The 18,985-nt window shown below is 42.9% G+C and overlaps 1 protein-coding gene across 1 annotated transcript; it reads left to right on the forward strand.

The window, feature by feature from the left end:
* Positions 1–1,135: 1,135 nt before the first annotated feature.
* NEFM (neurofilament medium chain) lies at positions 1,136–9,500 on the forward strand. Its single transcript, XM_077262104.1, has 3 exons — positions 1,136–2,240; positions 2,961–3,085; positions 7,305–9,500. The coding sequence occupies exons 1-3, from the start codon at positions 1,203–1,205 to the stop codon at positions 8,944–8,946; spliced, it is 2,805 nt and encodes a 934-aa protein (XP_077118219.1). The 5' UTR covers positions 1,136–1,202; the 3' UTR covers positions 8,947–9,500.
* The last annotated feature ends 9,485 nt before the right edge of the window (positions 9,501–18,985 follow it).

An 18,985-nucleotide genomic window follows, 5' to 3' on the forward strand; every position in this document is an offset into this window, starting at 1 on the left:
ACTGCACATGGGTGGGGTACAGAAGAACACATGGCTTCATGACACCGGTGTACTGAGTGACTGCACATGGGTGGGGTACAGAAGAACACATGGCTTCATGACACCGGTGTACTGAGTGACTGCACATGGGTGGGGTACAGAAGAACACATGGCTTCATGACACCGGTGTACTGAGTGACTGCACATGGGTGGGGTACAGAAGAACACATGGCTTCATGACACCGGTGTACTGAGTGACTGCACATGGGTGGGGTACAGAAGAACACAGGGCTTCATGACACTGGTGTACTGAGTGACTGCACATGGGTGGGGTACAGAAGAACACAAGGCTTCATGACACCGGTGTGCTGAGTGACTGCACATGGGTGGGGTACAGAAGAACACATGGCTTCATGACACCGGTGTACTGAGTGACTGCACATGGGTGGGGTACAGAAGAACACATGGCTTCATGACACTGGTGTACTGAGTGACTGCACATGGGTGGGGTACAGAAGAACACAGATTAAGACCTATGACATCTCTGTTCAGGACCCCCACTGCTCATTTTAGGAATATCTGTGAATGTGCTGCAGTGGTTTCAGATCAATAGCTGCCATGTGTAACAGATTGTACTGACGGATCCCTGCAATGCTCAGACAATGCAGTTTTCAGTAGCCGCTGTCCGTGGTGCTGAACCCTGTCATTGACTATGACAAGGGCAGCATGCAAACAGTCATGTTGAGTCTGGATCACGCATTGCAGTAGGGACAGACAGGATTTGCAGATTTTCTTACAGAAATATATGGAATATTCATCTACCCGTATGCTAGTCAATATGCAATGTGCATATAAAGGTATATGACCGCTAAACGTTTAACGGCACGGCTTGTACAAGGAGATAGCGCCCGTATCTATAGTAATGGCAATTCTTTGGTTTCCTCTGGTAGAGAAAGGCTGGATTGAAGATTTCGTCCTCTGAGCACCTTCCAGAACTGCTCTCTGCTGCACACTGAAAGGGGGGAGGGGTAGGCAGCACATTAAAGCAAGGAAAGCTCGCCCCACGTGTAGGGCCAGAAGCACCACTCCCACCCTACAGCAGATCAATCAGGGAGCAGAGAGCCGGTTCCTGCCATGTTAGCTGATCTTCCCTGGATATATAAAGAGCAGGCGAGAGCAAATCCTGCGCTGTGAGCCACACACACACTAGAAAGTCTTCCAGCATGAGCTACTCTCTGGAAACATTAGGTAGCCCCTCTTATAGGAGGATGGGGGAGATCAGGACCAGCTATACAAGGACAAGCAGTTCCCCGTCCAGCGGTTTCAGGTCTCAAAGCTGGTCCAGAAGCACCCCTAGCACCATCTCCTCCTCCTATAAGAGGAGCAACCTAGCAGCGCCCAGAGGGTTCAGCTCCAGTGACAGTTTGGATCTTAGTCAGTCATCCGGCTACAATGGAGACTTCAAGCAAGTACGATCGAGCGAAAAGGAGCAACTACAAGGACTCAACGATCGTTTTGCTGGTTACATCGAAAAAGTCCACTACCTGGAGCAACAGAACAAGGAAATTGAAGCAGAAATTCAGGCCCTAAGGCAAAAGCAGAGTGGATACAGCCAGTTGGGTGAGATCTACGAACAAGAGCTGAGAGAGTTGAGGTCTAACTTGGAACATGTCAACCATGACAAGGCGCAGGTTCTTTTAGACTCTGAACACCTTGAGGAAGACCTCCAGAGGCTGAAAGACAGGTATGAAGAAGAGGTCAGGATTAGGGACGACACAGAGGCCACTATCAGGGCGATGAAGAAGGACATCGACGACACGTCCTTGATAAAGGTGGAGTTGGACAAGAAGGTCCAGTCCCTGCAAGAAGAGATTGCCTTCCTCAAAAACAACCATGAAGAAGAAGTCGGTGAGCTGCTAGCCCAAATCCAGGCCTCCCACATCACTGTAGAGAGGAAGGACTTCCAGAAGACAGATTTGGCCTCTGCCTTAAGGGAAATCCGATCTCAGCTAGAAGGTCACTCCAACAACAACATGGTCCAGACAGAGGAGGTCTTTAAAAATAGGTATGCCAAGCTAACAGAAGCTGCAGAACAGAACAAAGAAGCAATCAGATCTGCCAAAGAGGAGCTAGCCGAATACAGAAGGCAACTACACAGCAAAACTGTAGAGCTGGAGTCAGTAAAAGGAACCAAAGAGTCACTGGAGAGACAGTTGAATGATATCGAGGAGAGACACAACAATGACTTGACCAGTTACCAGGTAAGTGAACCTAATTACTAGAAATTGGAGATTGGGGCTATAGAAATAAGCTGTCCATGGTGATGTCTATGGTGGTGACACTTTGGTGATGTCTATGGTGGTGGCTCATATTAATATTAACATCACGTTACTGGATCTCCACATAAATGTCTCAAGTATATGAACCTGTGTTGTAACATGGTCATCTCCATAGATTAAGGTAACAACCACTCACCTTGTAGTCATCAGACGCATGGATCCCTCCAGGGTCCCGGGTGGGATTTCCTATGGGTGTGTCCAATGTGATGAGGGTGACATAGCTTTGGCAATGGGTTTGCAAGTTCTGCAGTAACACGTGTAGGGGGTGTGGTGCAGTTAGTGTGATTCCTTGTGGGGGGGTAGTGTGACGCAGTGTGGCTGCTGCTTGTGGAGGGTGTGGTGCAATGACAATGCATGTCTGTAGGTATGGGGTGGGGGTGCGGAGCGTCTCCGTGATATGTATTCTAGCGGGACAGAATAAATAAGTGCCCTGTTTAGATTTTGCTGCAGTGAGTTTGTGCAATTAGGCGTCTAATACAGGAGGTGTGGCTCCGTGCGTGGTGCAATATGACAGTGCCGGGGTATACATCTGCTGCAATGTGACAACAGGACGAGATAGATGTCACTGTAGGTCGTACGGCAGATCAGCGCAAAATAATCCCCTCCTGAGTCTTATCTCCATGGGTTTTCTTCCTACTATAGGAAACCATCCAACAGCTGGACAACGAGCTGCGAGGAACGAAATGGGAGATGTCCCGTCACCTGAGAGAATACCAAGATCTTCTCAATGTCAAAATGGCTCTGGATATAGAAATTGCTGCATACAGGTACAAGGGCAGAGCCAGCAGAATATTAATAGCACTGCAGAGACTGCAGCCGGCAGCAGGATGAGAAAACTTTCACATCCAAGAGAGTGGGAGGGAAACTGGAAGCAATGACATCCAATCATACAGCGTGCAATAGGAATATGGCAAGAAAGTCCGAAAAATATATGTTCAATACACCAGTATTATCACATCATGAAATAGGGTTAATGCTAGAAACTCTGAAACACATGAGCTCAATAAACCAGTAACATATGAGCCCAATAAACCAGTAATGTCCCAGTATTAGCATAGCATGCAAAAAGACTATAGCACAAAAGTCAGAAAAATATGAGCCCAACACACCAGTATCATCATAGCATGCAATAAGGATGTAGCAAGAAAGTCTGAAAAATAGAAAACTATGAGCCCAACACACCAGTATCATCACATCATGAAATAGGGTTATTGCTAGAAACTCTGAAACATATGAGCTCTATAAACCAGTAACATATGAGCCAAATAAACCAGTAATATCCCAGTATTAGCATCGCATGCATTAAGGATCTAGCAAGAAAGTCTGAAAAATAGAGAAACATGAACACAAGACACCAATATCATCACATGATAAAAAAAGGTTAATGCTAGAAACTCTGAAACACACAAGCTCAATAAACCAGTATCATATGAGCCCAATAAACCAGTAATGTCCCAGTATTAGCATAGCATGCATTAAGGGTATAGCAAGAAAGTCTGAAAAATAGAAAAATGTGAACCCAACACTCCAGTATCATCACATCATGAAATAGGTATAATGCTAGAAACTCTGAAACACACAAGCTAAATAAACCAGTAACATATGAGCCCAATAAACTAGTAATATCCCAGTATTTGCATAGCATGCAATAAGGATCTAGCAAGAAAGTCAGAAAAATAGAAAACTATGAACCCAACACTCCAGTATCATCACATCATGAAATAGGTATAATGCTAGAAACTCTGAAACACACAAGCTCAATAAACCAGTAACATATGAGCCCAATAAACAAGTAATGTCCCAGTATTAGCATAGCATGCAATAAGGATCTAGCAAGAAAGTCTGAAAAATAGAAAACTATGAACCCAACACACCAATATCATCACATCATGAAATAGGGTTAAAGCTAGAAACTCTGAAACATATCCCAACAGATCCCAATAGACCAGTGATGTCCCAGTATTAGCATAGCATGCAATAAGGATACATCAACAAACATTAAAAAAGTGGAAAAATCTGAGCCCAATACACCGGTGTCATCACATCATGAAATAGGGAAAATGCTGGAAAATCTGAAAAATATGAGCTCAATATACAGCATTAGCCCAGATGCCATGTTCTTGCCACGAGAATGTTCCAAAATAAATATAATACCATATTTCCAACAAATTAGGGTAACTATATTTTTGTGAAAATGGAGGTAAAAAGTTTCAACACCTTCTTTTAGGGGTAGACAGAATTAGCATGGGGAAACAAAATGCTGTAAAAACGAATTCTTAGACAGGGCAAACTTGGACTAGACAGACTTAAAATTGCAGTGGTTCAAGCATTTTGATAAACAAATCTAATTTTTAGACTGTCTAGTCTAAGTTTACACCCTCCATCTTTCTTTTACCCACACTCATGGAGGCCATGCCCCTACCCCTGTATTTTTCTTTTACCCACACTCATGGAGGCCGTGCCCCTAACCCTTATTTTTCTTTTAACCACACCCATGGAGGCCATGCCCTTAACTCTCTATTTTTCTTTTACCCCCACCCATGGAGGCGGTGCCCCTAACCCACTATTTTTCTTTTATCCACACCCAAGGAGGCCATGCCCCTAACCCTCTATTTTTCTTTTAGCCACACCCATGGAGGCCATGCCCCTAACCCTCTATTATTCTTTTACCCACACCCATGGAGGCCATGCCCCTAACCCCCTATTTTTCTTTTCCCCTCACCCATGGAGGCCATGCCACTAACCCTCTATTTTTCTTTTACCCACACCCATGGAGGCCATGCCCCTAGCCCTCTATTTTTCTTTTACCCACACCCATGGAGGCCATGCCCCTATCCCTCTATTTTTCTTTTACCCACACCCATGGAGGCCATGCCCCTAACCCTCTATTTTTCTTTTACCCACACCCATGGAGGCCATGCCACTAATCCTCTATTTTTCTTTTACCCACATCCATAGGGGCCATGCCCCTAACCCTCTATTTTTCTTTTACCCACACCCATGGAGGCCATGCCCCTAGCCCTCTATTTTTCTTTTACCCACACCCATGGGGGCCATGCCCCTAACCCTGTATTTTTCTTTTACCCACACTCATGGAGGCCATGCCCCTAACCCTCTATTTTTCTTTTACCCACACCCATGGAGGCCATGCCCCTAACCCTCTATTTTTCTTTTACCCACACCCATGGAGGCCATGCCCCTAACCCTCTATTTTTCTTTTACCCACACCCATGGAGGCCATGCCCCTAGCCCTCTATTTTTCTTTTACCCACACCCATGGGGGCCATGCCCCTAACTCTCTATTTTTCTTTTACCCACACCCATGGAGGCTATGCCCCTAACCCTCTATTTTTCTTTTACCCACACCCATGGAGGCCATGCCACTAACCCTCTATTTTTCTTTTACCCACACCCATGGGGGCCATGCCCCTAACTCTCTATTTTTCTTTTACCCACACCCATGGAGGCTATGCCCCTAACCCTCTATTTTTCTTTTACCCACACCCATGGAGGCCATGCCCCTAACCCTCTATTTTTCTTTTACCCACACCCATGGAGGCCATGCCCCTAACCCTCTATTTTTCTTTTACCCACACCCATGGAAGCCGTGCCCCTAACCCTCTATTTTTCTGTTTCCCACACCCATGGGGGCCATGCCCCTAAAACAAAGTCATAAATGTGTCTTAAACACATCATAAATATGGCGCAAGTCATGAAAGACAGTGTTTTGGGGCACAAATTATGCCAGAATTCTGGCACATTTAGCTCGATATGTGCCCCCAAGTGTGTTATCTGTTAACTTAAGTGAAATAAATAGTAAGTGTTGAAAGTCCATTAATCTTCTGGCACGTCTAGTCATTAAAGAGGACCTGTCACCAGGTTAAAAGTGGCAATTTTTTACTCTTCATTTATCCGCACTGCTCCCCTGAGTTATTTGCATTTTTTTTAATCCGCCATACGGTTCCAGAGATATCGACCTATTCATTCAGTGATAAGTTTTATGCTCTTTAGAATGTGGGCGTGGCTAACAAGGTAAGAATACAGAGCAGCCTAAAGACACGCCCCAGAGGATCCTGTAAGCCACACCTCCTTGCAAACCCCCTAAAAATTAGCACTAAATAAAAAGGCCAATATCTCTGGAAAGGAATTTATTACTTTTTAAACCCTTTACACTATTTAAGGGTTAAAGACCATTTTAGATAAAGATAATGACAGTGGGATGAATTTCCTAATGCTAAACAGTCTAACATTAGCCTACACAGTCTTCAAATGCATGAAACATTATAGTGGCTCACGCAGGAGGATAAAGTTGGTGCATATTTAGACACTTTTGTCTAACTTTACATCACCTTTCTGTTGATTTACTTTGTGCCCAAAAATCTACACCTGAATTTTCAGCACACATTTTTGACTCATTTTAAGCCATGCCCCTTCACTTGGCTATTCCCCTTTCCACTCAAAGCCACACCCCCTTGTCAAATAAGGGACAATGTTTAAAATACTTAATGTAACTGGCATAAGGGATGTACAAAAGATTCTATTAAAATCCCAGCAGAATTACGTAAATCATGAGGGGGCGTGAATAAACAGGTGATCTGTTTATATGGAGTGGTCCTTCAAAAAAATTATAGCCTTCAGGATGATTTTAGTACTGAAACTACTGTTATGGCGGTATAGGTCGTAGTACAATAATAATATTTAGCAGTAATGTGCCAGTGCTGAGCAAACAAGCTTTAAAGACACTTGTAAATTAGCCTGGAAGTGCATTGGGGCGTGTCAATGCACTCAGAGTAAACCGACACACCCTAAATGCACTTCCCTTGTGTCTTCATGGCTCAATTTCTCAGCACTGGCACATAGGAGTGCCACAAAATGGGTATCATTTTTATTGTTTTTCCAAGACCTATACAGCCATATTAGTTTGAGTAGTAAACACCCCCTTCCCTTTAAGTAGTAGTTTTAACAATTCATTTCTTTGCTCCACAGGAAACTCCTTGAGGGAGAAGAAACCCGCTTCTGCTCATTCTCCAGCCTCCCTTCAGGACCATCAGCTCCACACAGACAGGGACCTGTTACAGTAACCTCCAGAGTACATCAAACTCGAGCGGAGCCTCCCAGAGTCAAAGTGCAGCACAAGTTTGTGGAGGAGATCATTGAGGAAACCAAAGTGGAAGATGAAAGGTCAGATATGGAGGCAGCATTGGCTGCAATGGCAGAAGAGTTTGCATCAGGGCTTATGGAGGGAGAAGAGGAAGAGGCAGAAGAAGGTGAGGAGGAAAAAGGAGAGGAAGAGGAGGAGGTAGAAGATGAGGTTGAAGAGGAGATTGTAGCTGCTGTAGAGTCTACTGTACAGGCAGCAGCTCCTGGGGAGGAGGAAGAGGAAGAGGGAGAGGAAGAAGAAGCAGAGGAAGAAGAAGGGGAAAAGGGGGATGAAGAAGCAGAGGAGGAGGGAGAAAAGGGTGAGGAGGAGGAGGAAGGAGATAAGGCAGAAGAAGAGGGGGAAAAAGAGGAAGGAGAGACAGTAGAAGAGGAAGCAGAACAGGAGGAAGAAGTGAAAGCAGAAGAAGGTGAAGAGGAGGGGGAAGGAGAAGGAGGAGAAGAAGAGGAGGGGAAAACCGAAGAAGAGGAAGGTGAGAAGGAAGAAGAAGATGAGGGAGAGAAAGAGGGAGAAGAGGAAGGAGAGAAAGAGGGAGAAGAGGAAGGAGCAGAAGAAGCAGAGGTAGAAGGTGGAGAGGGAGAAGCAGAAGAAGCTGGAAAAGAAGAAGGAGAAGAGGGGGACACAGAGGAGGCAGAAGGTGAGCAGGAGGCAGAAGGGGCAGAGGAAGAGGCTACTGAGGAGACACAAGAGGAAGAAGTAGTAGAGGAGCCTTTTGTGGAGACTAAGGTTGTAAGGGTAAAAGCAGCAGTGCAGAAGGTAGAAGTAGAAGAGACAGAAAAGGAAGCAGAGGAGGAGAACGAGGGTGGTGATGAAGAAGAGAAGGGAGAGGAAGAAGCAGAGGGAAAGGCTGGAGAAGAGGAAGAAGAGGGAGCAGGAGATGAAAGCTCAGAGCAACAAGAGGAGAAAGCAGGAACAGATGAGGAGAAAGAAGAGGGAGAAGAAGAAGAAACCAAAGACGAGGAAGAAACAGGGGAAGATAAAGCTGAGGAAGAATCTGGAGAGGATAAAGAGGCTGAAACAGAGGAGGAAAAGGCAGAATCTCCAGAAGAAAGTGTGGAGAAGGCCATCCCTGCATCTAAGGCAGCTTCTGTAGGAACAGAAAAAGAAGAAGACAAAGAAGAAGCAGAAGAAGAAGAAGGCAGTCCCAGGGATGATGGGAAGGAAGACACTGCAGTAAATGGAGATGTACAAGAAGAGAGCGATGACAAAGGTGTAGTCACCAATGGTCTCGATGACAGCCCCTCAGAGGACAAAGACAGCACCAAGAGCCAGCAAACTGTTGTCATCACCAAAAAGATTGAGACCACCACCAGCGAAGGTGAAGACGGAACCAAATACATTACCAAGTCTGTGACAGTCACCCAGAAGGTGGAGGAACATGAAGAAACCGTCCAGGAGAAATCCGTGTCCACGAAGAAGGTGGAAAAAGTCACTTCACATGCAGTAGTTAAAGGTGCTGACAATAAGTGAAGACCTAGCACTTCCAGCAAAGCAGCAGGACTGAAAAGCCATAAGATAAACTGCATGTCAAGTGACAGCTTCTAATGGGCTTATAGCGGAAGGGGTTCTCTCGTGGGGTGGGGGCTCCAGATACTATTACCTGTGCAATACTCGGGGGCGGGGAAATGCATGCAAGCTAGAGATGTGTCCCTCCCACACAACTTGGGGAATTCACTAAAAAAAAAAATACAATTTACTGCATGATTTGTCAAAGAAAGACCAGAGATGAGGGTTTCCTAAGTTGTCGTGGGGCCGGGTACAGATTCCAGATCCTTGAGAGTCCTGAGACAAAAATATGCAAAAGAACCAACTGAGCCAAAAAAAAAAAAAAAAAAAGAGGGAGGGAGGGGACCGTGAAACGGATGTTTTCTCGCCTTAATAAAAGAAACCTATAATGATGTTTACCTCACTGGTGCAATTAATAGACTGCAGGTCATGAGAGAACCTGAATGAGTTAACACAACTTGCTGTCAGTTTATGTCAAAGCAGAAACCTTGCTCAATAAAAGATCATATTGGAAATCCTTGGCGTGTGTCTTATTGAACCTGGAGTTGCAAAAATTACTGCCATTTAAAGGAATGGTCCCCTCAATCCATATTTTAACATATGAGTTGGGGACATGATTTTGGGACACTTACTAATAGATAAGTATTACAGGTTTCCCTCCTATACTTGTTAGTTCTAGTCTTCCCCTCCAACTCACCAGACACACCCACCAGTCTCCTCCAATTGAAAAACAGCTTTTCCCTGTGCGATGTGTTTCAATTGGAGGAAGCTAGTGGGCGCGTCTGGTCACATGCTCATCCATCAGTGGTCATGCTGAGAATAGAAGAGCAGTGCAATCCTGAGGAAAACTAACCTGTAAAACTTATGTATTAGTGTCACAAAATCATGTCCCCACTACAGCTGTTAAAATAAAGATAGAGGAGAACCCCTTTAAGTAAAATTTAATTTTCCATGACTTTCAAAAGGTTTGCTGTGGGCATCCACTTGCGACCCTATACCACACTGTGGATGCGCAGATGTACACCCTTCTACATTTTTAGGACTACGTTCACATGAGGTGGAAAAAACTGCTCCCATGTGTGCATTTTACTGCAGAATGTGCTGTGGCTTTAACACAGATTTCACCCCAGTATGTAGTGAAAATTACGTCTTTGCAACATCACGAGAATGTGAAAATCCCCAGCATGCTCATACTCCAGGCTCATTTTTTTTACCCAATACATGAGGATTTTAAAGCCCCATCTACATACAATATCATGATGTACGTTTTGCCTCATAATTGGGGACAGCTGTGGATCCAGGTTCTTTATAAGTGGAGGTCTTTAAATGGGATTTGTCACTTGCCATTAATATATATATTTATTATTATTTTATGTTTTTTATCGTGGTGTAAAAGCCCCTGTTCTCCTGAATCCGGCATTGTTTTTCTTTTGTTGCTACGACTCTCCGTTCCTGAGATATAGCCCTCTCTTCCATCTACATAAATCTAGTCTTTTTAGCCAAGTGGGTGTGATATTCAGGAAAACGCCCACAGAATAGAATTGATAATGACACCCTTTTGTCTAAAAAGACTCGATTTATGTACATGAAAGAAGGGGCCATATCTCAGGAATGGTGAGCCACAGGAACAAAATGGAGGTATCGTCGGATTCAGGAGAACAGCGGAATTTAAACCAGGTTAAAAAAAATCTATTTATGGGAAGTAATAAGTCCTCTTTAAAGGGGTTTTCACCATAGAAGTGATGGATCGGTGGTCAAACGTGCATGGCCACTCTATTCAGAGGATTCTGGGACCCCCCGTTCTCAATATTAGTGGGGCTCCCAACAGTGGGACCCCAGTGATCATACATTTAGCATTTATAGATGTGTATTAGAGGGAAAACCCCTTTAAGGGTAAAAATTTCTATCGTAATGTAACAACCAGACCTCTTTACATTGGATATTGGTATTTGGATCTCTCCCGCCTTGTCTACTGTCGAATCCTGCCCCTTATGAATATATCATAAGTTATTGATCCATCTGAACAGATAAATTAATTAAGTGATAAATGAAATGTTGCTCAAGACGTCTTAATGACTCCAGTACAGTTGGGTGAATCTCTATAATAGTTAAGCCCACAAAGTGATTTTCTCCAGGTAGATAGTGCTAGTAATTGAAATCTCGAGGTGAATTATACGTATAGCTTCCTTATGCATCATGATGCTGCCCCTTTAATTGGAAACTTCTTAAAGGGGCATTTTTTTTTAAACAAAAAAAAGGTCTATATTTCTCAATATTTATGTAGCGCTGACACATTCCACAGCACGGTACACAGAATGCGCTCGCGTCCATTATTCCATCTAACGGAGCCGTCTTCCCTAACTCAAGCACACATCCATTTCTCTCTCTTTCTTGATCTAGTGATTAGAGGGGGTCCTAAGCAAGAAACCCCTCCACTACGATGTCCCTGGGACCTAATAAAGCATATGGCCAGGGATCGTCACCCCTGGGTTCACAGCTGAAGGATTTTGTGCAAATTTGGATTTCTAAACTGAAATCCATTCATTCCTTATGGCACTGTACTGATCCAGCAGAACATAGATAATGAATAAACAGCAGCTGGTTGTCCGACTTCTCAAGCCATTTTGTAACAGGTATAACAGTTCTGAAAGACAAGTATCCAGAAGCCACAAAAATAAAACTTATAAAATCGTAATTTATTAAATTCTCTTAAAAAATTTAAAAAGGGGGGATAAAAAGAAGGAAACAGTCATCCTACACGTTTCAAGCTCTAAGGCTACGTTCACATTTGCGTTGCGTCGGGCGCAGGTTCGGCGACGCATGCATCATGCGCCCCTATATTTAACATGGGGGCACATGGACATGCGTTGTCTTGCTTTTTGTGACGCATGCGTCATTTTTGGTGCAAGCGTCAGGGCGCAGAGGACGCTGCATGATGCAGTTTTTTTGCGCCAAAAATCATGCCAAAAATGGACGCATGCGTCACAAAACAATACGTTTTGCATGCGTTGTGCGTTGCGTCACTGACGCAACGCCCAACAACGCAAATGTGAACGTAGCCTAAGGTTCTTAGACACTTGACTAAGACCTCGAAACCTAGACTCTTGACTAAGAGCTGGAAACTTAGACACTTCACTAAGAGCTGGAAACTTAGACTATTGACTAAGAGATGGAAACTTAGACTCTTCACTAAGAGCTGAAGATTTAGACTCTTGACTAAGAGCTTGAAACTTAGACTCTTCACTAAGAGCTGGAAATTTAGACTCTTGACTAAGAGCTTGAAACTTAGACTCTTCACTAAGAGCTGGAAACTTAGACTCTTCACTAAGAGCTGGAAACTAAGACTCTTCACTAAGAGCTTGAAACTTTGACTCTTGACTAAGAGCTTGAAACTTAGACTCTTGACTAAGAGCTCGAAACTTAGACTCTTCACTAAGAGTTGGAAACTTAGACTCTTGACTAAGAGCTTGAAACTTAGACTCTTCACTAAGGGATCGAAACTGAGACTCTTGACTAAGAGCTTGAAACTTAGACTCTTAACTAAGAGCTAGAAACTTAGACTCTTGACTAAGAGCTCGAAACTTAGACTTCACTAAGAGCTTGAAACTGAGACTCTTGACTAAGAGCTTGAAACTTAGACTCTTGACTAAGAACTTGAAACTTAGACTCTTGACTAAGAGCTGGAAATTAGACTCTTGACTAAGAGCTGGAAACTTAGACTCTTGACTAAGGGAGCGAAACGTAGACTCTTGACTAAGAGCTTGAAACTTAGACTCTTGACTAAGAGCTCAAAACTTAGACTATTGACTAAAGTCCTTATAGGTGAGCTCGAAACACAAAAGGCTGAGTGTTTCTTCTTTTTTATTAACCCTTTTTTAATTCAATATGTTTGCTGGATACCTGTCTTTCTACTCACCTATTCGATCCTTCCTTGTTTGGTCATGTTATAAAAGTTACCAGTCGGGGATTAAACAATTTCTCGATCCCCCGATCGTTGCCTTACGTGAAGTCGGATGCCTCAGGATCAGTAAGATATCATCTATCCCGTGGATAGGTGATGATAACTTGTCTTCACTGGACAACCCATTTAAGTTAAATGTCATCTATTTTGCAGGTGCTATAAAATGCTGCAGATATTTTGTGAGGAAAATCTGCACCAAACACACAATGTGTGGACCTGTCTTTCAATGCAGTCTATCGTTCTCTGTTATCAGCCATTTCAGACAGTTTACTAGAGGGTTCCTTAATAGGATTATTGGCCGGATTAGTGTGAATGATTGATATCATAAGCTGTAGCCTATTGGCTGTTTGTTGACGCTGAGGAATTTAAGATGGGATATTACGTTTTTTTTAAGATTTTCAGAATTTTTTTCCAAAAACTCTCAGAATGTAAATTTAAGTTTTTTTTTTTGGGACATTGACCCCTGTGACCAGAGGGGCAGCACACCTTTAATGCTGGCCCTGATAGTTTTGTGTGCCTGCCTAGGCCTATCATTGTATTATCCAGATCCGTAACTAATACTGTCTTTGCTGTCCATAGCAACCAATCAGAGCACAGCTTTCATTTATTTGACTGCTTTGTAAAAATGAAAGCTGAACTCCGTTGGTTGCCATGGGCAACTAAGTTTTTAAAAACAAGGCCTAGTGAACAAGTTCTCCTTGATCTCTGACATCCACTCAGGACCTCATTTATCACATCTGCTTAAAAATAGACTGTTTTTTGTTACCCATAGCAACCAATCAGAGGCGTCAGACATGTACAACCTATGTCAGGTGCGGGCTCAGGAGCTGTGCCCGCTCCATAAACAATGTGTGCCAGCTGCGTTATACAGCTGACACCCACCTGTATCAGCAGCCTGTGATGCTAGCTCTGTTCATCGCCTTTTAACCACCTAAATGCCAACTTCAATCTCTGACACTTAAGTATTATTAACCCAGTGTTTCATCTCTTCCTTGCGACTTGATCATAATCTGACATGGTAGCCAGAAGCCTCCTCAAATTTTATAAAAACGTGAATGAAGGAATCCTAAAAGAAACATATTCATCACCATCTACACAAATTTTTACCTATCAAAATGCAATAAAAAGAGAGTAAAATGTATGTACCCCAAAATAATACACAAAAATAGTCCTCATACAGAGCCATCACTAAAGAAAATGTAAAAAAAATTACGGTTCTCAGAAAATGGCAAAAAAAACAATAATTTTTTATAAAGTTCTGAATTTTTTTGCATTACTAAACTATATATACACACACACATACATACATACAGTACTGACTAAAAGTTTGGACACACCTTCTCATTTAAAGATTTTTCTGTATTTTCATGACTATGAAAATTGTACATTCACACTGAAGGCATCAAAACTATGAATTAACACATGTGGAATTATATACTTAACAAAAAAGTGTGAAACAACTGAAATTATGTCTTATATTCTAGGTTCTTCAAAGTAGCCACCTTTTGCTTTGATGACTGCTTTGCACACTCTTGGCATTCTCTTGATGAGTTTCAAGAGGTAGTCACCGGGAATGGTTTTCACTTCACAGGTGTGCCCTGTCAGGTTTAATAAGTGGGATTTCTTGCCTTATAAATGGGGTTGGGACCATCAGTTGTGTTGTGCAGAAGTCTGGTGGATACACAGACTGTAAAAATGTGTACTATGGCAAGAAAAAAGCAGCTAAGTAAAGAAAAACGAGTGGCCATCAATACTTTAAGAAATGAAAGTCAGTCAGTCCGAAAAATTGGGCAAACTTTGAAAGTGTCCCCAAGTGCAGTGGCAAAAACCATCGAGCGCTACAAAGAAACTGGCTCACATGAGGACCGCCCCAGGGAAGGAAGACCTAGAGTCACCTCTGCTTCTTAAGATAAGTTTATCTGAGTCACCAGCCTCAGAAATCGCAGGTTAACAGCAGCTCAGATTAGAGACCAGGTCAATGCCACACAGAGTTCTAGCAGCAGACACATCTCTACAACAACTGTTAAGAGGAGACTTTGTGCAGCAGGCCTTCATGGTAAAATAGCTGCTAGGAAACCACTGCTAAGGACAGACAACAAGCAGAAGAGACTTATTTGGGCTAAAGAACACAAGGAATGGACATTAGACCAGTGGAAATCTGTGCTTTGGTCTGATGAGTCCAAATTTGAGATCTTTGGTTCCAACCACTGTGTCTTTGTGTGACGCAGAAAAGGTGAACGGATGGACTCTACATGCCTGGTTCCCACCGTGAAGCATGGAGGAGGTGTGATGGTGTGGGGGTGCTTTGCTGGTGACACTGTTGTTGTTGTTGTTGACACTATTCCATCCAGTTTGCGTATAGTTGGATCATCATTTATTTTTCAACAGGATGACCCCAAACACACCTCCAGGCTGTGTAAGGGCTATTTGACCAAGCAGGAGAGTGATGGGGTGCTACGCCAGATGACCTGGCCACCACAGTCACCAGACCTGAACCCAATCGAGATGGTTTGGGGTGAGCTGGACCGCAGAGTGAAGGCAAAAGGGGCAATAAGTGCTAAGCATCTCTGGGAACTCCTTCAAGATTGTTGTAAGACCATTCCTGGTGACTACCACTTGAAGCTCATCAAGAGAATGCCAAGAGTGTGCAAAGCAGTCATCAAAGCAAAAGGTGGCTACCTTGAAGAACCTAGAATATAAGACATAATTTCAGTTGTTTCACACGTTTTTGTTAAGTATATAATTCCACATGTGTTAATTCATAGTTTTGATGCCTTCAGTGTGAATGTACAATTTTCATAGTCATGAAAATACTGAAAAATCTTTAAATGAGAAGGTGTGTCCAAACTTTTGGTCTGCACTGTATATATATATATATATATATATATATATATATATATATATATATATATAAAAGTTTAATATCGTCGTAACCATACTGCTCTGGGAAATAATATTGGTTACACCAGAGATCTCAAACTCCATTCCTCGAGGGCCACAAACGGGTCATGTTTTCATGATTTCCTTGTATTGCACAGGTGATAAGTTAATCACCTGCACAGAATGATTCCAGCACCTTGTGCAATGAGAAGGAAATCTTGAAAACACGCATGGTTTGAGGCCCTCGAGGAATGCATTTTGAGACCCCTGGGTTACACAGTGAGCGCCATAATAACAAACTCCCCTCTCCATCCAACCCCCCAAAAACTGTTTGTTTGTTTTTTTTATATTCGACTTTATACAGTAAAGGGAATGGTGGGATTCATAACTATAACTCGTCCCACAAAAAAACAAGGTCTCATACTGATATGTCGACGGAAAGATGAAAAAGTTATGTCTCTATGGAAGAAGGGGAGGAAATAAAAAATCAAAAGTGTGACGGGAAAAGGTTAATGAAAAATAATTAGCATTCATGTCTGCAGAGCGGCGTCTGGTGATATTGCACCTTCAACCATAAATATAAAACTAGTGACGAGGCCGATGTAAAAGAGGAGAGCGCGGCGATAATATATGGCTGCCGTCCCACAGTCTGGAAATTAGGAGAGGTGTGGTTCCTGCAGATCTGCTGTCATATATCCAGAAATATTCTCAATGTCAGAGAAAGGAGGAGGAGGAGGAGGCTGACCTCATCATCTCCAGAACAATGCAACCTCCACCGGAATCTCAGATGCTGCAACGAGTCCGGGCTCATCAGACACATGGAAGCAGGTTGTTCGGATGCAAAAACGCAATGAGAAGACAGTGGGAGTTAACCAAAACTATTTTACTAACCCAGAAAAAAAAATTATTTATAAGTATATATATATATATATATATATATATATATATATATATATATATATATGTATATAGACACAGAAGTAAGCATTATATTACAGGTAACAGTAGCAAGGTCAATGCGAAATGTCATGACACAGCGATGCAACCGAATACTATCTCTATTCAGCGTTCTATTAGATGCACTGCCCTTATTCTCTAGCAATTAACTGACGATTGATTAGTATGCTTAGCCTTTATATCTCAGCTTAATGGGCTACACTCTCAGTACTGGACCCTTTTTTAGCAAAAAGTTGCATCTTTTTTAAAATGACGTGAAAGATGAGTATTTTTTATGACGGGCAAAAACTACCCCAGGATCTGACTGGAGTAGAGTTGCGACTAATTTTGAGACTTTTAGAAAAGATGCAATTGATAAATCAGGCAAAAACATCTGGAATCACTAAACTGTGCCCACAAAGCGAAAAAAAGTGTAGGAGCGGAAAAATTTGTGAAGAATAGAAAATGTTTGAGACAAGACTGTATTTGGAAGGGGGGAGTAATAGACATTTAATGGCGCCCTGGGGACGTCTCGTCAGAGATGAATGACATTGCAGCCAGTCTGTCTTAGCGTACCTCTGCATAAAATAGCTGGTAATTGATAACGATAACTCACATTCAGATGCCAGAATATAATACTGGATCATTTCCATATATCTGTTAGTGCGCATGGAAGCCGTTATATATCTACAGTAATGGGCACTTTATATACAGCAATCTTTTCAAATACCTGAACTAATTTTTGCTAAATGGTCCCTATACATTAAGACAACTTGATCTAATTTGATAGATGATGTGATCAATAATATTATATCGCCTTACGCCTGAGAAAATTAAAAAAATCAGTCCAAAATGCAACTACTATTTGTCTCCCTTCTGTAAAACTTGCTGTCTGCTGCCTGTTGTCAAGTACAATCCATCTCTAGCAGCACAGATGCTGATACAGATCGAAGGAGGTTTAGGTGGGTTTTTGTCTCTCAATGATAAGGGGGTTGGGTCTTTGTCTTTCATCAGTAAGTGTGGAAAGGTCTTTGTCCTTCATCAGAAAGTGGAGGCAAGTTTTTGTCTTTCATGGGGAAGTGAGGGTGGGTTTTTATCTTTCATCAGGAAGTGAGGGCGGCTCTTTATCATTCATCAGGAAGTGTGGTCTTCTCTTTGTCTTTCATCAGGAAGTGGGGACAGGTCTTTGTATTTCATCAGGAAGTGGGGGCGAGTCTTTGAATTCCATAATGAAGTGGGGCGGGTTTTTGTCTTTCACTAGGAAGTGGAGGCAGGGAAGTAAAGCCGGGTCTTTTTCTTTCCTCAGGAAATGGCAGTGGATCTTTGCCTTTCATTAGGAAGTGGGGTCAGGTCTTTGTCTTTCATCAGGAAGTGGAGGCAGCTCTTTGTTTCTCTTCCCCGAAGTGGTTTATCTTTGTTTCTTTAAAGGATATTGGGGTGGACTTTGTCTTTCATCAGGAAGTGAGAGTTGGTCTTCTTTTTTCAGGGGGGAAGTAGGTTGCTAGGTACAGGCAACTGGATATTCTCTCGTCCGAGAGAATCAGGCTGATTATAAAAAAAAAACTTTGATTAGAGCTTGTTCAGATTCTCTTTGCGTGTTTGAAGATGTGCTCCACTGATACTACTGGATATACTAGAGGTGCTGAGGTAACAATAGGCTGCTGACACTGCTGTCCATTATGTCTATCTGATATAATACTGGAGATACCAGGGGTGCTGGGGTAAGAAGAGGCTGCTCACACTGCTGTCCACCATGTCTATCTCATCTAATACTGAAGAGACAAGAGGTGCTGAGGTAAGAAGAGGCTGCACACACTGGTGTCAACACTGTCTATCTTATCTAATACTGGAGATACCAGAGGTGCTGGTGAGGTGAGAAGAGGCTGCTCACACTGCTGTACACTCTATCTGATCTAATACTATTGATACCAGCGGTGCTGAGGTAAGAAGAGGCTGCTCACACTGCTGTCCACCCTGTCTATCTGATCTAACACTAGAGATACCAGCGGTGCTGAGGTAAGAAGAGGCTGAACACACTGGTGTCCACCCTGTCTATCTGATCTAACACTAGAGATACCAGCGGTGCTGAGGTAAGAAGAGGCTGCTCACACTGCTGTCCACCCTGTCTATCTGATCTAATACTAGAGATACCAGCGGTGCTGAGGTAAGAAGAGGCTGAACACACTGGTGTCCACCCTGTCTATCTGATCTAATACTGGAGATACC

The sequence above is a fragment of the Ranitomeya variabilis genome, chromosome 5, assembly GCF_051348905.1.
Source record: "Ranitomeya variabilis isolate aRanVar5 chromosome 5, aRanVar5.hap1, whole genome shotgun sequence".
NCBI classification, from domain to species: Eukaryota; Metazoa; Chordata; class Amphibia; order Anura; family Dendrobatidae; genus Ranitomeya; species Ranitomeya variabilis.